Below are 22,563 nucleotides of genomic sequence, written 5' to 3' on the forward strand. Positions count from 1 at the left end.
ATCACACATGTTGGAGGTTATGGGGACAAGAATTCTATGAAGTTGGTATTCATAATGGCTCTCTCTGCATCTAGAAGAATGAGTGAGCTTCCAGCTCTATGTATTCGTTTTTTAATTACAATAAGGTTTTATTTGTGATTTTCCTAACACTCACACCATATTACATTTAAAAATGTTTACTATGTTTTGGCGTGTCTCCTCAACTCAATTTAGTAGGTGTTTTATACTCCTGAGTCCTGACAGCAAAATGCAGTTGAAGTGTTTTTCCTCGATTGTTCTGTTGCCATTGGTGTGCAATACCAAGTTCAGTTGCTCTCAACTATTTATCCTCATGGAGACCCTGCACCCTTCCACTATGTTGAAATGTTTATTACACTAGGGTTAGACTTATTTGTTCTCTCAGTTGTCTTTTGTGGGACTTTGTATGTTGTTTTTAATCAGTTCTCTTGTACCATTTGATAACGAACACACAATCGGTCGAAAATTGATTTTATTTTTACACTTTGTGTCTGACTACAAGAGCAAAGGGCGCCTCGTGTTATAAAGGTGGTTTGTTGAACATTATGGATGGTAATTGGGTTATTCCAGAGGGAAGTTTTTGGTTCAGTTTCAATGCCCTGAGTTGGCAGATTACACCTTACTCAAGATTGCTCTGTACCATCTTATGGAACTGGTGATGGGTCAGAGGGAAATGTTCCCCCAAATGTGAACGGGTAGGTGATTGGTATAAACTAATGTATTTTTATGGAAAGACTAATTTACAGTGCAAGAGGTTGCTGGCTGAAACACCACATGGTATGTGAACCCTGGCCAAAAGTAACATCTTTTGGGGCGGTGGCTGGGAAGGTTGCGGGGGTCCACTAATGAGGATCCTAAATTACTCAACACTAATTTATGTCCATGCTGTGTGTTGAACGTTGTTGGATCCTGGACTTTTCCTTTGCATTTAATTGCAACAAACTTCTAATTGTCTGGTACTATTGCTTTTTAAGTATTTGTCTTATGTTGTTTAATGTTTACTGCCCTTTGTTTAAATAACTCGGCACTCAGTATGGGCGGCCGTGCTAATTCAGATGAGTGCAATATGTACAGATTTATCTAAACTGAGCCACTAATAACGGTGAATGTCCTTCAGTCCTAATTTAATTACGAAATAAGTCTAGATGAATGAAAAACAAAGGTTATTACCCATGTTCCATATTTGTATATTGGGTTGCCCTATTATGTTTATTCCCGCGTGTACGGAGCAAAAGTGTTAAACACCTGAGCATTCTTTATGGGATTTTGCAGAACCCTATCAGCAATCGCACTGGGCCAGACCCTTCTATTCTAGCTATCTGTCCTAGTACACACGTGATCATGAGAGCACTTTTAATATTGGTTTTAGCTGTACTTCAGAACCTGTCAAATATAACCGAGGGAAATGTAAGGTGCCTGTTGTCATATCTGCGTAGTAATCGACCAGGGACTCTAGCTATAATGCTTATGATGGACCATGCCAGTGTGCCAATCCCTATCTCAAAAAAGTTCTAGAAATCTGTTTTCATAGGTTAGTGTGATTTAGCTGTGCAGAAAATAGTTATAGTAGGAGTACGTGATTACAATACTTATTTGCTCAGTGCGATGTATTTTACTCAGTGTAAGCACTGTTGTTTTAAACTTGTATTAAACAAGCGCAAACCACTTTCGTCCTCTGAAATCGGTGTGTGATAACAGTCCAGAAATAGCTTAAGACTGTCCTTGAATTACACAAGATGTTAATGGCAACTTGCAGAGTCTATGCAGCTGGCAGACTGAGTTTCAGGCCCAGTGGTATCTAATCATCTCCTTTTACAGTCCGTTCACCTCCTGTGTATCAGAGGTTGGCATAAAGGGCCAGATGTCAAACTTTTTTTCCAGTCCAAAATACTGTAGTCTTTTTTTGCGGCCACAAAAAAATGTTTGCCCATTTACCAAAGCCATGTGGTAGTCAGTAAAATTTTACCTCCTCCTAAAATTGGTTTGTGACACGCTATAGATTTGGTGTTTTGAAGAGGCTTGTTTAAGGCGTCCCTTTCAAGTACCAAATTGCTACTAGATTTGTCAGTGGTTTGCTACAGGGATTCCATTCGTTATCCATTGAAAGGTTACTGACTCCTAGGTTTTTCGCAAAAGGGAAGGGGCGAATTGTTGAAAAGGTTTTAGGGGAGTAGGAAGCGGTCCAGGGGAGCACTTACCCTCTCTCAGAGAAGCTTTTTTTTAAAAAAAATGATTCGCCCTTATTTTAAAGAAATTGGGCTGCTTAAAATAAAATGTCTTTATTTAAATGCATTCACAGTAATAGTGGCCTGCTGACCTTTGCAGGTCGCCATGTCTGCGATTTTATCCAATCGGAGTGAGTTGCAATTTGTGTTTTGCAACCTACCTGATTAATATTAATTGGGTAGGTCGAATGAGGCCCACTTTGATTCGAAACTTTACAAACCAACCTTTTAGTACATAGGCTAGTTTCCTAAGTTCTGTATTGGTTGCAAAAATACTAGTTGTAGATTACAACTCGTTTATGCGACCAGTACAGTGAAACGTCTGCCTCACAGTGAGTTTTCACTCCCGTCTCCAACCTCCTTTTCAGGCTTTCACCCTCCGCTTCCAGCGCAATTTTTCTATCGGACCACCACTCAAGATGTGACCATATCACCTTAATGCTCCCCGGTTTCTAATTTAAACTCCTCACACCACCACCACATCTTTCTGCAACCCCTACCACTTGCTAGAATCTCCGTAGGTAACCACTTTATATTGTCTTGTTTCCAATGCCACCACTTTGACTTTAACCCGATGCATACAGAACTACTGGTCTTTCATCTTGTACTCCACCAGACTCCCCATGAACCTTGGTGGCTTGTCCTGCTCAACCATAGAAGAGACACCTGTGTACAGTGAGCAGCAGTCAGCTGACTGACTGCCTGCTTCCTTACCAATCTCATAACACAGGAGGCCATTCTTCAATCCACCCTTTCAAACCCACCCCATTCTCACTTTCTAGCACCTTGCCTCGTTCTCCAGGTAGTTACCTGAGCAGTACTGTTCTTGTAGTCCTAATTTTTTAAAGAACCATGATATGGAAACGCAGTCTTTCTGACTAGTGACTTGTAACCTTTTTTTCTTCAATATTACTTGTAGGAATTTCATGGTTTCTGGTCTGCAAGATATTGATAAATGCCGACAGCAACTGCATGATATCAGTGTACCGTTGGAGGTTTTTGAGTAAGTACGTTAGTTGCAGCTTTGTATAATTGCGTGCGCTTTGCATGTCCGAATTCCTTCTGTTATGCTTTGCGCAGGTTTAAAAAATGCATGTTGTTGTCGCACTATTTAAAACATTAATTGTGAACTGCTCAGTGCTTTACATTCGAGAACGGGTTGGGGTGGCTTCGTCTTATTTGACGCTTGGTTCAGTGAAACACGCCCCTTGTATTATCTCTCGCACATCCGTTGTAATTAAAGCGTAAAAAAGATCATTTTCTGTTCGAGAGAATGTGTAGAGGTATGATTTTTTTTCCTTCCTAGTGAAAAGCTTCGTGGCTTGTAGAGACTTCTTTTGTTTTCAGGATTTATGTTCATTCCTCTTCAGCAGCACCCTTTTGAAAGAGAGGGCTCCTGCCCAAAATATACAATAAAAAGAATACAGTGTACGTAGTGACCTGCTCCTAACCTTTCGTATAGCTCAGCATCTGTTGATAAATACGTTTTTTACTTTAATGTGTGGCATTTCTTTGGATTTACAGATACATTGATCAAGGACGTAATCCCCAGCTCTACACCAAGGAGTGCCTGGAAAGGGCCTTGGCCAAAAATGAACAAGTGAAGGGCAAAATAGATACAGTGAAGGTACATTTTCCATCTGCCAGAGTACAGTTACTGTTTCAAAGTGGATGTGTTTTGATATTTGGTTGCCGTTGTTTTCGGGTAAATTTTTCTGTTGTGATATTGCAGACTATTCCCTGGAGACTGGTCTGGGTGCATCCAAGACCTTTCCCATGAGCCTCACGTACTCTTAGATGGCAAACTCAATATTACAATATAATTAACCTGCCATTAGTTCAGAAACTCTTTGTAATGAGGTGTGCGGCAGGAAATGAGCAAGTGAAGTCTGGTTTTCTTCATGCTTTTGAGAATCTCGAAAGCGACCGATTTGGTGGATTATTTACCTGTCCGTGGTAGTCTGAAATTTGCCAACCCTTTCGCCAACCCCAAGCAGTTTGTAACACCGGGGCGTGATGGTCGACAGAGTACACTTGTTGCTTTTACCTGAGCAGGTATACTTCTCTTATTCTTTAATTTAAATTAAGACTGGGTATTTGTGCTCTCGTTTATTTATTTTTAATTGCACATCAAGTTAGAAATGCAAATTTAAGTTGACCAAACTAATGGGATGGGCATTTTATAAATTAATTTCTACAAATGTGCATAATATTAACTAGTGTTACTGTGCTGTTTTTGAGAATTTGATATTAATAAGTTTGTATTGCCTTCTGCTGCATTTGTGTCCTGTTGTACAGTTTAACTGCTTATAGTTTCTGTTCCCCTTCTAAATGTCAATCCTTATATCACCTGCAAGGAGGAAAGAATGAGTCAAACTTATGCCCGCAAAGGCTACACAAATGTCCGCACTTAACTCGCTGACCTATTTGATCTTTACTTTGGTTTCAGTTCTATGCCTAGATAGTTGAAAGCGGTTTTACCACCGTAGCCTGCATATGAGGCATAGTGCATAAACATTTTTCCAAAAATATAGGCTCCAAAAGATAGACCGCAAAAAATTTCGTCCTTCTATGAAATATCTATTTCCAGAGAAATTTACCTGCACCTATAAATGCTATCCAGGATTTGATTCTAATTGTGCCCTGACTAGAGTTTGAATAATTAACCAAGTCCTAAAATATGTGGAAAATTAGTTTGCCTTGATTTAAGGAATAAATACAGGTAGCAATTTGTGTAGGTCGATGTTAACTTTATTTTCAGAGGCAGTGATCCTTTCAGACTAGAGCTTCTAGCAAGCTTGTTGTTCAAGCATCATGTGATATATGTATGTAGGAAAGTAGTATCTGCTTCTTATGGTTACCCCCACTTTTTGCTGATGTCACACTGTTGTTGGCCTAGTCTGACTGGGATCCTGCTATCCAGGACCCCAGTCTATCTGCTTTCTCCTGTAAAATTGATATGCATGTACTTTAGGTACACTCCAGATTGGATTCTGGGGTACCCTTATCAGTCCCTAGTATATGGTACACCATGTACCCAGGGCATAGGTACCCCAGAGGCCTCCCATAGGCTGAAGCATGTATTATGCCACCCCTGGGAGGCCATCCAAATTGACACAACCAGCCTGCTACAGCAGACTGTGTAAGCTGGTGCTTGCACCACTTACTTAAGATATAGGTTCACTATATATATTAAGATCACTACACTTAAATATCTGTCACCCCTATAGCAGGCCTTAACAATCCTGAAGGCAGGGTGCTGGGTTTTATGCGAGAGGGTGCCCCTGCATGAGCAGAGCCCCTCTGCAGCCTTCGGAAACCATTCTCCGGGGTTGTCTGCGTTGCAGCCAGACATATACGTTTAAGTGCATTATAACCTCGCGGTAAAAGCTAACTTTAAAACGGCTGCTTAGAAACATGTTGTGCTTGGTGTCAAACACCTTGGAATCATACCTCCACGCCAGTAACTGTAGTGGTATGATTCCACCCTTCCAAAGGAACATATGTGAGTCACTGGTACACCGGGACCAGCTTTCTCGACCTGGGCAGCACAAAATGGATGCTGCCAGCCACAGACACGATTCTGCTCTCCTGCTGCTGAGCCAAGCTCGCGCAGAGGAAGGCATGACAATAGGCATCCTGTCACAGGGAGGTGTAACAACCTCCCAGATAGGATTTAGTGTATTAGGGCCGGGTGGGTGCTCTCTGAGAGTGCCAGAAAGTCTGCACTAGGGGCACATTTGGTGTCTCTTTGCACAGTCCAGCTCAAACAATTTCTAGGAGCCATTTGCTCCTGCTCTGGTGCAAAACTGGACAAAGGACATGGGTGTAGCCTCCCCTCTGCCCTACCCCTCCCCTAGGAGGGTCCACAGAATCTTTTGAGCCCCTTCCCATGGGTATAAAGTGGGTTACCTGACTACAGGACTTTAGATTTTACCTAGTACTTTGACTGCCTGCACAACGCTGGACGACTGAAGAATCTCCCTTGGAGTAAAGGAGTTACTCCCCTGCAAAAGCAGGCACCTAAACGCATCTGACCGGTTTGCTTCTCCCGAGCTCCTGAGGACTCCGAAGATTTCAGCAACACAGGAGGTGGGTTTCCGAAGGTCCCTGAGGTCGATCTGCCCTCTCAGCGATTCTGAGACCAGTATTCCTCGTGGTGACCGTGCACCCCGAACCCCTGTGCACCGCATACATTTGCAGTTGCATATGCTTAGTGACGATTCCTGAGCCTGTGCTTTGGATTCCGTGTAGTCCCGACCCCGTGGAGTATTTGCACCAAAGGTTTCCGGCCTCCACTCCACTCTGTTGGTACTTTGCAAACTTGCTTGAGGTCTCCTCGCGATCCCTGGTCCGTTGGCCCGTGGGTCCTGGCAAGGGTCACCTTGTTAATTCTTGGGCGTACCTGGTTGCTCCAGACGTGCCCTGACTCTCCTTTGCTTGGAGAGTCCCCTGGACCTTGCTGGTCCTCACCGTAACCTGTTTCCTCTGACCGCATGGGTTGCATTTGCCAAGACTTGTTGGTGCTCCAGCCGACATCGACCCCTCAGCTCTCGACATCCTTCGTGTGACAGCTCACCTCCGAACTTTGGTCGCCCTCGACGTCTCCTGGTCCCCGTGGCTGTAGAGTCAAACAACCCTTCTTCACTCCTGAAGCACTCAACTTTGGTGGGCATTCGACTACCGAGCCCCTGGTCACCTGAAGTGACCCAGACTCTGTCCCCTCTGCTTTCAGGTTCTTCTCCCCTCGAATCCAGGCTTGGATTCCACCAGACATTCTTCGCCCTCCTGGCAGCAGTACTTCTTTGCAGCTCTCAATTGAAAACGACAAAGGTTTATGACACCACTTGACCCCTATGCACCCGGCTCCTCTGGGCTAGATAACACGGGTACTTCGGTACTCACTGGTGGGTTGGCCTTAGAACCTTCTAAGTTCCAAAGGGTTTGCTCGAAGTCCTCTTAGAAGTGTCCTTAACTTGTAAATTTCCAATCGCAACTTTCCCATAGGGTTGTACGGAGCACGCGTCTGTGTTTCCTCACTGCACCCGTCCTCCGTGGGCTCCCTGTGTCGCTCCTCTGGGTGGTTCCTTGGGGTCACAGCGATTCTATGTGCTCTAGGCACTGTGTCTAGTTAAGTCATTGTTGTTATACCATTTTTTAGGTCTCGCCTAAGCCAGCGCATGTGCTGCACTGCAAGACATGTAGTAGGTGGATTTTCAAAGTGTTGCCACAGGCTTTTGGTGGCCTAAAGCTTACGTGCACCTGAGCAGGCATGCGCGCAGCCGCCATCTGTCTTTCCTCCGTTGATCGCGATCACTTTCGCGGGCCACGCAGCCGTGTCACTTTCACGGCCGCACGGCCAATGCTTGTTAATTCTAATTATAGTGTTGATTCAGTTCCACTGTATGTAGCTGGCAAGATAATATAAATAGGACCTATGTTCTTATTTGTGCAAGTACTTGTTTGCAAAATACTATATCTGTACAACCAATAAGCCTTTACTTTGGTTCTGCTTGTAAATGGGGCTGACAGGGGATTACATTCTATTGTTGCATACTGATTACAAAATTGCAGCCGCTGAAGGCAATCGGAGTCGAACAAGGAAAACCCTGCTGCTTTCCCCTAATAATTCACTGACCGAAACAATCATTCAAAAAGGCAGCGTCCCCACTCCCGCCCTCACCTGACAGACGCCCAGCCCCTCCTCACCACCCTGCCTTCTCACAAACGGGTTCGTTCACATATGCACCGGATTTTATTTCAGTCTCTGCTCTTATTTTGTAATCAGATAGTGTCACGAGAGTGTCAAGCTGTAGCATGTGTAATAAACGGAGCACCTGGGGCAACAGCGACCAGAACCCACTCCTGGCTCACTTTTCTGAGGTTAAACCTGCAGCGCATTAAACAAGAACCTCGATCAACAAAATCTAAATACACTTGCAAGGCCTGCCAAGACCATTCGATTTGGAAACTCTGCCTGGCGTTTGACATTACCGGGTTCATGACCTTTACCACCCCTCTGATGCCCTTCGCTTGTTTACTTTCCACCACTGTCTTAAAATAGAGGCCTCCCGAGGAAATGAATTCTCTAAAGCAAGAAAAATAATGAAAATGTCACTTCAAAGCAAATGCTTCAGTGAAAGCTGAAATAATCGAGCATTATAAAGACGCAAATGAGATGTCTTTCTGGGACAATAGTTTATTACATTCACAGCAAAGGAATTTACAGATCTCACAATCTTTTTTTCTTGTTGTAAATTCTATTAAACCAGCTGCAAATGGTTCTTACTTACAAAGGGTCTCGCCTCTGGGACCTTATAAGTGTTTAGCCATGCAACAGTTGATGTTGATGCACCAAGGATATTGTTCTGCATAACTAAATACTTATAAGGTCCCAAAAGCGAGACCTATTGGCTATGCCAATGCTTGTTTAGTATATGGTTCTGTCTCCCCCTGGAGCCCGCTGTGTTTTTTGCTATTTAAGAATGTTCTATTGATTCAGTTTTGTGTACTATGCGCCCTAGTCTCGTATAGAGACTAGTAGAGTGTTATAAAATTAATAAATACATATTTTTATATAAACACTGTGTGATTCTCTTTTCATTTAATCATTTAGGAGGTGAATTCTGGTAAAACAAGTTGCTTTACATTCCTTCAAGATTAAGCCTGAAGGCTGCTCTCCATAACTACCATTAGCTGTCAATAAGGTTATCTTTGACCTCCGACATCATAAGGGTCGTGTGGCCTGGTACAAGGTGCCCACAAGGTACGATTCCCCCCTGCTAGAGGGGTGATATGAGAAAAGCGGCAGAATTTAGACACCAATTTAAAAGTGCACACGAAGTACAAAATGGCTACCACTCGCCACCCACACAACTCTGGCTGGCTGTTGCTGGGGAAAATCCCAGCCTCGCCAGCTGGACAATAGGGCTCCTGTGGCAGGGAGGTGCTAGCATCTCCCCAGACAGGATAATATGGATTGGAACAGGGTGGGTGCACCAAATGTCCTTTCAGAGTTGCACGTAGGCAGCTGCAGAGCCCCAATTCTGCATACACCGCTTGGAACCGGTTCAGGGGCATCCTGCCCCTCGCCCAGGCGGGAAACACACAAAGGGGAGAGGGTGTAGCCACCCTTTCCTGCCTCACCAGCCATTGGTGGACACTACTCTGGACACTCCCCTAATCTTGGGGATAAAGGTGAAAAACGTGGCCCCAGAGCCTCAGATTAATCTTGGACTTCAAAGACTTGACCTTCGACGAGCTGCTGCCCAGCTGACTGAAGAAATCTCCCTTGGGATAAAGGAGTTATCCCCCTGCTTGGCAGGCACCTGAAACACTGCAAGTGACCCGGTTGGAACTTCGCTGCTCCTGCGGACTTCGACGACTTCCAGCACCCTTGAGGTGGGTTTCCAGCGCATCCCAGAGGCCAGTGAGTGTGCTCAACGAGTTTGGGCACCGTGGACCGCGTGGGTGCCGAGATCCCCAATACCCCAGGACACCGGCCACCTCTTGCGTAGCACACGACCCTGACCAGTGGGGAAGTTGTGCTTTGGCCCGTTTACGAGCCAACCACTCTACAGCAATTGTGCCAAAGACCAGCGCCCTAGCCCCCTCCGGTGGCCCGTGGGTGCCCTTTTACGCACTCCAATTTGCCGCCTCCCGCGGTCCCTCGTCTCTCGACTTGTGGGCCCTAGCGGAGGTCTATCTCGACAATCAAGAGTTCCCCTGGTTGCTCCAGGCCTGCTTTACAGTCTCCCCGAAGGAGACCTCTCTCAGACCTCGTGGGTCTGCACCGTAGCAGATTTGTTCATCTTGCGTGGGTTGCGGTTGCCAAGGCTTAGTGGATCCAATCCGGACACTAACACCGCAGCGACCCTCATCCGACGTGGGACAGTCGCCCTCCAGAAGCTGGCCTTCCTTGAAGCCTTCCGGAGCCCGTGGCTGCAGATCCAAGCTACACCACTTTCCACCTGAAGCACCCGACATCGAAGGGCTCTTTGCTTTGAGCCTCCTGGGCACTTTGCCGTGACCCAGACTCTGTCCCCTCTGCTTTCAGGTTCTTCTCTACAATCTTTGATCTTCACGGAATCATCGACGGTTTTGGCTAGCAGAACTTTTGACTATTTTCCCATTGAAAATCAGCCCGCGACCCGACAGCAGAAACGACCTATGCACCCGGCTTCCCTGGGGCAGGTAACAGTGGTACCTCGGTACTCTCGGGGTAGTGGGCTCCTCAAAAGCTTAACTCTAAAGTTTTAACTTTGAACTCCTGCTAGAAGTATTTTTAAACTATTTATTTCCAACCGCGACATTCTCCATAGGCTACAATAGAGATCCCGATAGCAGCTATTTCCACTGCACGCGCCTCCCGTGGGTCCCCTTCCTCATAACCTGGGGTGGATTCTTAAGGGGCCAGCGATCCTAAATGCCCTAGGCATTGTCTGTAGAATTGTCGTGGTTCTTATACCACTATTTTAGTATATGGTTTGGTCCCCCCCTGGGGCCCAATGTTAACAGTGCTATTTATTTGTATCTATCAATGCTTGTTTAATGTGTAACTTTGCCTCAGCCTCATAAAGAGACTGTGGGATTCTGTTTAGAATAAATACATATATTTTATATGTATACCTGTGTGGGCTACTCTTTCATTTGGTTATTCAAGAGGTTATCTATGGTAAAACAATAAGCTTAACACTCCTTCAAGACTTAGCCTGAAGGCTGCTCTCCACAGCTACCACTAGGATAGCTTTCTTTAAAGGTTGTCTTAAACCTATCATCAATAAGAGTTGAATTGGACTGGTGCAAGGTGTCCCTATAACTAGGAGACAGCATATGCCAGGCCAACTTCTCACACCAACATAAAAATAAAAATGTCACTTGCCCTGTATTTCTTTCTGTATGCCTGGAGGGTGCTTTTTGTTTTCACATTAGTTGACATATTCTTCCTAAACAACTTTGATGAAACACATAGCCTGTACAGATATAATCATAAGAATTCCCTGACCCCCCCGCCCCAAGCAACAATACACTCACTCCTACAAATATCAGGAAACCCCACCTGTCCTACTATCCATACACACCACAAAATACAACAGGTAAACAGTTTTGATTTTAGCCGTTGTAGTGTTGTGAGCTCGATCACTCTTAAAAACGGTCGATGCATGCTTCATGACAATATGATACATTATTTACATTAGTCAAAAGACAAGCTGTTCCTACAAAGTGACAGTGCAGCGTGAATGAATAATGTGATAAAAAATGGTGTCCTTGTGCTAAACACAGATATAAGCACATCTGACTGATTGGAATTATATGTTATTGTACATGGCGCCCATGCAATGACTGTCAAAAACCTCAATCTGAATTTAAAATCGGTCCACATATGTTGTCGACGTTTCTACCCCTTAGCACAATTACTTGAACAGGGTCATCATCAGGACAAAGTAAAAACAGGAGGAACCAGGGGATTGGGGTACAGGGACAACCGTAGAAGTCCACGCCACACTATTCCCCCCCATAGGGACCATCTTTTTGTTTATATGTATCTACATCTGAGCTTACAGCCACCTCCAAAGGCTTACCATTTGCTGGTACCATGATCACTCCATTTTTCCATCTCCCCATTTGTGAAGGGCATGCATACTTCCTGCCTCTTCGTGTCTTTAGCCCTCCCAAAGCACACCGACCAAATATTTAAACCTAAGCAGAGGCCATTGTTATTCATGGTTTCAGGAGTACTTTATTGTTTTATTTAACTGGGTTGGATGGCTCGTCCGCCACACATTATGAGCGTTGTTGTAAACTAGCTCCACAGTGCAGATTTCCATTATTTTTAAAATCCCTTGTCTGTCTGCAACCACCGCTTCCTCCTCCTGTGCCGTCTGCAACATGAAGCCTCCTGCGCTTCTCCCTCCCATGAGGTCAGTATTACCAGCCTGAAGAGGCTCCACAATTTATTAAAAGCTTACAGTGTATCACCGTCATTCTAGATGACATAGTGCTACGAAGCGGTAAGTGTTTGCTTACATCTCACTACAGATTCCTACATCGAAGGATAGGTTTACTTAGGCCCTTGTCGCTGCGTCAGCTTCCTCATAGGCATCCTCATTCTTCCTTCTAAAGCCACTTTATCTCACTCATTTTTTTTAGCTGGTGTGGGGACATGTTTGCAGTCTGTCTCCTGGCACTATCTTGCATACTTCAACAGGCTGCATGTCTCCCAGTCCATTTCCACTTGGACCCACCTCCTAGCTGCGCGGGCACCCTCCTGGGGCAGCTGGGAAAAGTTGGCGCAAGCTAAAAATGAAAAAATGCTATTGTGACTTGTGGACCACACAGAGCCGAACCTGGTAATTGCTAGAGATCTGGGTCACAGTAAAGATGTGAATTGTCAGTGTCTCCGGGATCACTGGATTCTGTTTCTCTCGGGATTTGATATGGGAGCCTCCTGGCACAGGACAATTTTGCACAGATAGGGCCAAAATTATTGTTGTATTCAACTGTATACAACAATGAAGGAATGTGGCATTTGTACCTGGTTAGTTCACTCCTATGTTTTTGTTTTCATTTGGTTATGGTTTGTTTTGACAACAGCAAGGGCTTGTCTTCGGAATGTTTCGCTTGCTGACTATTTCTCTGTGTGTTTTTGCCTTCACCCAAGAGTCTTTCCTAGTTTGTGTCTGGATCCCACCCAGTGATCCAGATCATGGCTTCCTTCTCTTTAGTAGTTGTAAAAGTCGCCCTCCTATTTTACCAACCCTTTGTAGTGGTGTCTACAAAGTGATTTGATTTATTTTTAAGTCCAAGCCTCATTACGTACGCTGTGCTTGTCCGTCTTTCGGGTTTTAACTTGGCAAACTAAGCAACAGTTTAATATTACTTGGTATTGAATTGGCACCAGTGTACACACCTTTTGTATCCGATGTCCACACAGATTAAGCGCACACATATCGTGTTTATGCGCATTATAAGTAATCCTTTACTGAACCGTTTTGCATGTAGACTTACTAAACCATTACAGTTCAGACTTTGTTTATTGCAACTTAAAATATGCGTTGCACATTTGTTTTGCTTGTGTATCTTTAGACAGTGTTTTATGTTTTCACATTGGTCACGTTTACCACCTTGTGCTTTAAGTGAATTGTTATATTTGTTATATAAAGTGAATTTTCTAAGTGTTCCGAGTATTTAACACACATGTGCTAGCAGTATGGCTCTGTAGTACGGAAGTAAGTTTTTGATGCATCTCCATGTGAGTTGTTTTGAGTTTTTCTTGAAGATTGAGTATAAATCTTCATATGATGTACTCAAATGTGGTGGTGATCTGGTTCATCTTGGGAATTTGATGTTGCCATTCTTTGTTATGAAGTTTGAACATTTAGCATGCTACTCGCCGAAAAGCTCTTCAACACCTTGTCTGGGGTAGTAAGCGCTTTATAAATACTATTACAATATTTCACATGCATGCTCATAATACTTTAGAAAACATTTTACATTTCAATACCAATCCACATACTTACACTCCATGACACGTAATACCACACCACATAATTCCAGTACACTCAATACCACATAATTACTATCCATATGTTTCCACTGCACATCATTCCACATAATTCCACTACACAACTCCACTCAACCCAACACAATTCCGCGCCACACAATTCCACTACAAACTGTTCCTGTCCAACCTGCATAAATTCACTCCACACATCCACTCCATAACACTTGGCTAAAAGACTTTGCCATTGAAAACGCCATTAGCTCTCGAATTGCCGAGACCAATTGGCTTTGCCAATGCTTGTAATTTATTAATTCCCCATTCTATCTGGCTTCTTCTTCCCACCAACTCGACCAGGCTTGGCGGTAGCCTGCCTAATCTTCTAATGCATATGCCTTCCTTGGTTTCATCAGATAATGCAGACATGACACATTGTGCGCTTCATTTAGATATTCTGTCTTTACCATTGCTAATTCTGTGGTTTGATCTACTTATGGCTGTTATCACATTCCTCTTTAAGTCCAGTACCTGCTTCTCCAGGGCTCTAATTCGCTCATACTGCTTCCATTTAATTCTTCCTATTGTGCTTTCTATTCTATTGTGTAGTACGGTTTTATACACTTCCCTGACTATGATCGAATAATCAACCATTTCAACATTCTCAACAAAATACAACAGAATCAGTCCAGATCCCCATTGTCATCAGGCCTTCCAGCTCCTAGGCATTAACCCTCCAGTTAGTCCCGAAAGTATCAGTATTTACCCTCAGCACTATTCAGTAGCGAATGATCAGAAAAACCATGTGTCAGATATTCTGCCTCTTTTATAGGAAAGCTTTCCCCTGCAGGGTAAGAGCGCATGATCAACCCTGAAAGTTTTGTGCGCTGTGGAGAAGTATGAGTACTGCCTGTCTGATGGTGCTTCAACCCCCAGACGTTTAATAAGCCTAAAGTTCTGATGTATTGAGCCAGTGGTGTTTGTTTGGGCACGTGGACTCTGGGTGATTTGGTCCTTTGCACTTCTAGTATCATTACGTCATTAAAATTACAGTGTACATCCACTTCAAGCAGGATTGAAACAATTTTCTTCAGTGCCTGCCATGGCATACTTGGCACATGCACATTAGTTATGGTGAGGCCGATATTTCCCCTGGTCACTTGTAATTCCATAGCACATTCCCTAGAGTTGGACCAAGTTTTAGTAACCAGGATGAGAGGGCTATTTTTTTTTTTTGGCTAGTAATGTTACTCTTTGAGCCCTTTGGGTAAAACCAGCAAGCGCTAATGAAATATATCGGCCTTTTCTAACAATTTACATGTTGTCCACATCAAGTGAGGTATATGGCTACTGATATATTGGGCCTCAATCGTTCTCTTGATTTTATTGCCCAGGCTATTGACATTCTATGGGAATATTTTCAGCCTCTCATAGGGTCTCTCAAACATCATCGTACATCTTGGTCAACCCTCCCTCCGTTACCCAGAGTGACTGCTGTCACTGTGTCCTAGCTTTCTGCTCTCTCTCTTCTACTTGTCTACTAACAAACATCTTTACTTCCATCGTCCCTATTCCCCTATCCCTACTTTTCCAGGTTACAAGCTTGAAAGTACTTGCTACCCCAACTACAGAAAGGTATTTTGCCTTCCCAACCCCTATAGTGAACCTTTAACCTTGCTTTTAAACTTAGCCCACCAAACAAGTCTGAGTGCTCCGCTTTCCTATTGAAACGTTGTGTGTATCTTGTTAACATGAAGCTGGCCTGGGAAAATGCTCTATATAAGTCAATGTGTATCTTGTGCCCTAGTCCCCATCATGATTTGTGTCCCCCATTCACCTTGTTTGCCATGTTCTTATTAGCTGTCAACCACCGGCCCCCGTGGTGCAATACCTTCCATATCTTGGGCATTATATTAGTCAAATCATTCAGACAACATTTTCCACTGTCATGGGTGTCACTTATGGACCCTGTCTCAGAAGGGCTTTCATCCTTTCCTCTGATGGGTTGAAATTCTCACAAGAGGACCAGGCCTACCTTGTGATGACCGTTTCTGCCAGTTCTTGCAGCTTTCCACATTGGCAACCAGCTGTGCTTGCTCAGTCTCTGCTTGTTGGTTTGTTAGTCTCCATGGGATTTAGCTTTCCTGAGTGCATTAGGTCTTTGCAACCTCAGTTCCACGCTTTGCCATTCATCCTTTTCTGTCACATGATCCATTTTGCTCAAGCCTCTGCCACATCTCATCTGGTGCTGTGAAGAACAATGAAGTCTTGTCCTTGATCACACTGAGTTTCGTGGTAATTTAGTAGAGCATTTAAAAGTCCCAGTTGTCTCAGTTTCATCCTAATCTCAAAGAAGGTGTTTCTATTGCACCTTCGCTGTGCAATCTCTGATGAAGTGTACTTTACTATCATCCACCGTCCAAGGACCATGAATTAAATCCCTCTAGAATGTAGTAGCCTGGGCACCATATGTCCTGGAAAGGCCTCTAGGGCTGAGAGGGCACCTTGGCCAAGTTTCCACAGTGAAGGTCAAAGAAGTTCTCTCGTATATATTTAGGATTGACCATTTCTCCAGGAATAGTTCCACACCTTGGCCTTCCTTTTTCTCAGGCAAACCGGTGAACCATATATTATTGAGCTGCGAACGGCCTTCAGCAACTTCCTCTGTTTTTAAAGCTTCACTGCAGCTATTATCTCCCTCCTTCGCAGCTGCTGCTTCTCAATGCCTTACCCCAACATTGCTAGCTTTACTTTATTCTCGGCCACCCTTGTGGTGAGTTTCCAGTGGTCCGCTCTAGGCCGATAACATCAATCGCCACAGTGTCCACTTTAGTCTCCAGGGACCCTTTCATTGTTGAGATTGTACTTTGGGATTTTGTCAAATTGCTTTACATGACTTTTCAATGCTGACTCCACGTTACTGAGCGAGATCTCCTCAGCGCTCTGGAGCAGCTTCATAGTGTGGGGCTTGTCGATCTTTACAGTCACTGGCATCTGTCATTGCCTTAGTTGCCCCCTTCCAGTATTGGTTACCCAACTCATCATAGTCTTTGGATATGAGCTGGTTAATTAGATACTCCTTTGGTCCAGGGCTAAGGACTCCGCAGACACAGAGCAGCCTACACTGTGTCAACTGTCTCCCTCCTCTCTGGGTTGGAGGAACTCCAAATATAGAAAAAATTACCAAAAAGTGTTGCGAACTCTTGTCGTCCCAACCCGGGTACCTTCTCCTCTCATGGTGTTCCTGCCATCCACCAAACCTCTTCACTCATTTCAGACCGAGAGGCGCAGCTTGGACCTGCACACTTCATTTATGATGTTGCCAGGAGGGAGGGTCCTGCTTTGCTGTACACTACTTCCATAGGCCTCGCCCCTGTTATCTAAGACCAATGGCATCAGCCATATTGACCTGCCACTGCTATTTCTGTCACCGATCCTCCAGCCCTTTCCAGGGCATTTCCCTAAGCCCACAGTTATTTACCCAGGGGCGACTCCGGTTTACATCACTTTACACTGCCTCAGCCGCTTTACTAGAGCAGCACTATCTTCCATGTTGTATCCCTGTAGTGGTTGTTGCGGGTGGTCACATTTGTCAGCACAACCTTCAGTTACTGTCTGGCTCAGGCCCCGGTTTCAGCGATGTCCTCCCAACCAGTTCCAGGTGCTGCCTCCGTTCTAGCAAGCCGCCATCATAATTCCTCCAGTCTTCCAGGCGCAGCTACTTGATCTGCTCATGGGACTTGGTACCAGTGTGTCTCAACACCACTTGGCATGCTCGAATTCACAGTCAACCTCCGGGCAGAATATTACAGGATGATTTTGACTAGGGATGGTGATGTCACCAGGAGCTCACCGAAGATGCATCCCGCACCATCTTGTGATTGGCTCTGCCCCTATATCCTTCTTTTTAAACCCACAAAATCTGAAGCAATGCAAGGCTTTTCCAGGAAAACATCAACTCCTTGATGGGTACGTGACTGGAATGAAGATAAGCTAGCCTTAAACTATAAGCACCATATTTCCTTCTGGAAAAAGAGGACCAGTCTAAGGCAAAGGACATTACTTTTCAGTTCCCTTTATTTATTTACCATTTATAAAGCGCCTGGTTATACCCACCAGGCTAGATGGAAAAGGATAGATATATATTCTTATTTCCTCAATAGTCTTAAAATGTATGCCTAGGTGGAAAAGATAGAGGTTGTTCGAATGAGCAGGTAAGTAACCTTCGAGATTCAAGCTTTGTAAAGCAGAGAGTACAGGAGAACTGTTGAATGGGTGTTTAGTGGAAACAGTGAGATTAGTTTGCTTTTAAAGGTGTACATGTAATTGGACACTGCAACTCCTCAATTTTTAAAATCCTTTGAATAACCTTGGCACATATAGCAAACAATGTAATTTCCACCTGACAAACTGTAAACAAGATTTAAAGGCAGTGGTCTTACATGTCTTTCTGCTCAAATTTGTCCTCTCTTTAATATTGTCCTTAAGCATAACCTAATAATAAATCTTGTTAGGGAAGACAGGTGGCACGTTTCATGACTAGCGGGAATGGTCTTTTGGCAGAAGCATACCCAAGATGGTGTAAAGGCTTTTCTTCCTCATTCTATCTGCTGGATAGCAACTAGGCCTCAGAAAGGGCTGCATTGCCTTCTTTCATCTTAATTTTACCCCTCCTCAGAGTCTAACAATGGACCATAAAAAGAGCAGCACCACAGATCTTTAGGAAAGTGGTAGAAGACCAGATCAGATGCGCTGTGCTGAATCTTGAGCTACATAACTCTGTATCATGCCCACCCATGCACATTACTCCATCTGGAGCTTTGGTCACTCCTTTAATTAATTGCTAGTTAGAAACCCCCTTTTTAAAACCTTAAAAATGTTCCCTTCTTTGCTACCCGGAGGGTCCGTCCATCAGGGAGCAAAATAATGTGCCTCTCATTCTCCGAAATATTGAGGCTCGTACAGGAGCTACATGCCCAAAGGTTAGATCCTTTGCTCCAATATAGACAATACTATTAACAAGGGTGCTGTGTTTTAGAAGTGAAACTTTTACCATTCAATCCAATACAGTGGTTGAACTGTTCCATCTGTGCAGGATATGGAATTCATTGCTCTAACTTACTGGGTCATTCCTATTCTGTAGGTCCTCAGCTGCCAATTGGGGAAAGTAGAAATTGCTTCCACTGCTGTTTCTCTGTGTGACTATTGGATAAAATCTCTCTAAGACTCTCTGGTATATATGAGGCGTAAAATAAACCTTTAATAGGAGGAATGTTGAGATGAGATAGATACTCGTAAATTAGGTGCAGCACTGTCCGCAAGCAAGTATGGTGCCCTCCCTAAAGGATCTCACTTATATAGGTCACCTTCACTGCCCATACTCCAGTTGTTCCCTCTTACATGGTGATCTTTTCTTCCCAGATCTGTTTTCCAGGATTCTAGTAAGGAACCTGTTTTATCCAGGAGCAGAAGACGTTTGAGGTCTGCCCTTTCCACAGCTTCACAGATGCTGTTTCAACATCCAGTTGAATCCATATCTTTGCCTGAGCATTGAGGTTTTAGTGAACCATTGCGCCATGAGGTTAAGCTTCCATTTTATTTCTGGGTGTGATGGCAGTGAAATGTTGAGAAATCTTGTCACCCCCGAGCATCTTGATGTACCAAAGCATGGTTTGGATTTTATGGAATCGACTCCAGTCTTTTTGGATAATTCTGGCTCTTTTGAAACGTTCGAAGCCGGGCGTTTAGGCGGGGCTGTAGAACGATCCGACCGATCTTGGGTAAGGCCCGCAGGTGATCCCTCGACCTGAGCCTTATCAAGACCATCTCTTACGGCCTCCGCATCGACGGATTGGCCTAGCTCCTCGCCTGAGCTATCTTCCTCGGCCCCAAGGGCCTCATCGTCATCTCCTACCTCGTCGACGATGTCTTCGTCCTCGAGGATCTCCTCATTATCGTCGTCATATTGGGATTCCTGCTCCGAAGCAGGGCCCGAGTCTACCTCTTCGACGCTCTCGACTTCTTCATCCTCGGTGCCGAATATGTTAACCGGGTTAGGCGCCGATTGTTTGGCCTTCAATCTAGCCGCTCGTCTATTCCGAAGGGTCTTCTTTGACCTGAACCGGGCGCAGGCCATACACCTGGACTCATCATGATCCGGTGATAAACATTTGTTGCACACCGGATGGACATCGATGTGTGGATATTTAGCGTGACGTAGAGGACATCTCTTGAAGGGAGTCCTCGATTCCATCTTTGAACGTCGATCGCTGTTCGGACCGAAACTCAGTCCGTGAAGGGTGAATAAGTTTGAGAACCAGTCTAAGAAGTTATCGATACCGAACACAAACAATACCGTCGATACCTAAAGGCTGTTGGCCTTAAATAAAGTTTTCCTAACTTGAGCTAAGATAAGCACATCCGAACCCAATGGCGGAAAAAAACAATCTGAGGATGGAGAGGATGCCCATGCGCACTGTAGTCCAGGGGAGGAGCCACCTATCTCGTGATACTTCGAAGACTCTTCCAGGACAACAATGTGCAATCATCCAGACCCAACACTAGGCGGCGATCTATGCACAGATATGAATGTCAGCAGCCCTACATGCCAAGAACAGATGCATACTGGTAAGTAGCATATTCGTTCTGTGACTTCAGGAGGTTGCATTGGAGAATAGATCCTCCTCCTGCTCCCATGAGAGACCACTTGTTGAGCTTCAGTCGATAATGCCCAGATTGCTCTTGATTACTCCTCTCCAGTGTTTGAATTCCCGTAAAAGTGGACATCTTGTGTATTTTTATTTTGTTTTCCTCTTTAAATCCTGCTTAGTTTTCTGTATCATGTCGTGAAACTTTCTTATATCCTACTTGCCCTTGAAAATGTAATTTAACAGCTATCACTGATATAAAATCTAATAATGAAGAACTACTGTTACAGGCAAGAAGGTTTTGCTCTCCATGTCAAGGAATCAAAGTATCAGATCTTCCAGGGCTTTAAGCTTGGCAACTTTTAGTTTTTAGCCATATGTCAAAATCTTTGATTCCGTAGGATCACCAATGAATGATGACATGCTGGCTGCTTTGAGTTATTTTTTTTTTACAGCCAGCAGTGGCAACTATGCCCATGTACAAAACTTGATTTCATTAATTGGCTGAGTTCTGTCAACAAAGATGTTCTCTTAACTAAGCATCAAGTGTTTTCTCTAAAAAGTCTTGGCCGTCAAATGCATGTTGTGTACTGCAATTTAATTGGTGTTAGCATAAAGGTTTAGTCAGTAAGCGACAGAAAAAATATCACTACAGCATTAAATTAAGCTAAACATTTTTAAAGGGCTAAGAGGGCCAGAAGAGAGAGAGAGATAGATATATGTATATATATTTTCTTTTTTTATGAACAACGTTATTGAGGTTTTGGCAACAAACTTAGTCATACCAAATCCAGCCACTACTGTTCATTAGCACAGGAAATAGAATCATAGCACATCACATAGTCAACAGTTTAAAGCTCACATAAGCACACTCATGAGGTTACAGCCCCCAATAATTTACAATAACGAACCAAGACCAACATGATCCTATTAATTGCTCCAGAATCTAGCATGCTTTTTGGGGTGCCCTAGACTTTCTGAACTGTTTTTTTCTTCCTGTGCACACCAGTCCACTCCGTAGTGCCATTGACACAGCAAGGGCAGAGTGCGGGATTGCCATGTGCAAGCAGTGTCCCGTTTTGCAATCATGCTGGCTACTCCAACCAGTGCCTTGTCGGCACTCGTGCCTCCCATGCCATCAAAGGTTTCCAAGGGATAGGTTTACGTGAAAGGTCCATCTCCCACCCCACTAACACCGACAATGTCCAAGAAGATATTATTTTTAAAACATAATTTCATATTGCTTTTGTTATTCTTCTAGAATGGGGGCTTAAGATAAAATTGTTGAAACCTAATCACAAATTTCTTTTGTTTTTTCTAGAAATTCAAAAGTTTATTGATTCAAGAGTTGAGTAAAGTGTTTCCTGAGGACATGGCAAAATACAAAGCTATCAGAGGTGAAGATCACTCATCGTCATAAGCAGCAGCATCATCAACACCCTTGTGACTTAATTTGATTGAGGCGGATGCCTTTTGTTTTTGAAAGGACGTTGTTTTTGCTCACTTCAGTTTTAAGTGAGACAAAGTAAAGCTTTACCCTCAAAGCTATGATTGATGTAGGAGTGCACGCTCTACTGTTGTCAATATTGCAGAACGAGCATGCTATTCACACTGAAGGGAACATCTTGTCACAGCTTTCGAAATGGGATTAAAGAGCCCTTTACCTGTACTTTTAGAGTTTGGTTGGTTGTCTGAAACCAGAAGTTGATCAGATTTTGATAAAGGTAAACATTGAAAACTCATCATGATGTGTGATGATATTTCAATTGTCCATTTTGTAAGGGCTAAAGAACGGTGAAAATGTGATATTTAGAATGTTCAAATAGACTTTTGTTTTTAAATTTGTGTGTACATCATTTTTGTACTTCTTATTTTTGTAAAATTAAACTGTCAGACTACAAGGTGAGGAGTGATTTTGGATTTTTTATGTTCAATACTGTAATAAAATGAGTACTAGTTGATGATAATGACATGCCTCTGTTCATACATCAGTGTTGGAATCCTGTTTTAAGTATGGTGAAGCTAATCTGTGGGTTCAGTACACAGAATAGGCCTCTTCAAACCATTGGCATGCTTGAGTAAGCGCACTTCAGCCTTTAACTTCAAACATTGCCAACCCCATCTTGAAATGGCCTTGGGGTGCATTCAAGTCTCGCTGTCATTACAGTTATTATAT

General features: G+C 43.8%; 1 protein-coding gene across 1 annotated transcript in view; it reads left to right on the forward strand.

Moving 5' to 3' along the window:
- MED10 (mediator complex subunit 10) overlaps window positions 1-22,354 on the forward strand; it is a 59,681-nt gene extending 37,327 nt beyond the window's left edge. The window contains exons 2-4 of the mRNA XM_085606108.1: window positions 3,163-3,246; window positions 3,768-3,870; window positions 21,709-22,354. Of these exons, the coding sequence (XP_085462234.1) occupies window positions 3,163-3,246; window positions 3,768-3,870; window positions 21,709-21,807 (286 nt within the window). The 3' untranslated portion in view covers window positions 21,808-22,354. The remainder of the gene's footprint in view (window positions 1-3,162; window positions 3,247-3,767; window positions 3,871-21,708) is intronic.
- Window positions 22,355-22,563: the final 209 nt, after the last annotated feature.

Source organism: Triturus cristatus, chromosome 5_1 (assembly GCF_964204655.1).
Source record: "Triturus cristatus chromosome 5_1, aTriCri1.1, whole genome shotgun sequence".
Lineage (NCBI taxonomy): Eukaryota > Metazoa > Chordata > Amphibia > Caudata > Salamandridae > Triturus > Triturus cristatus.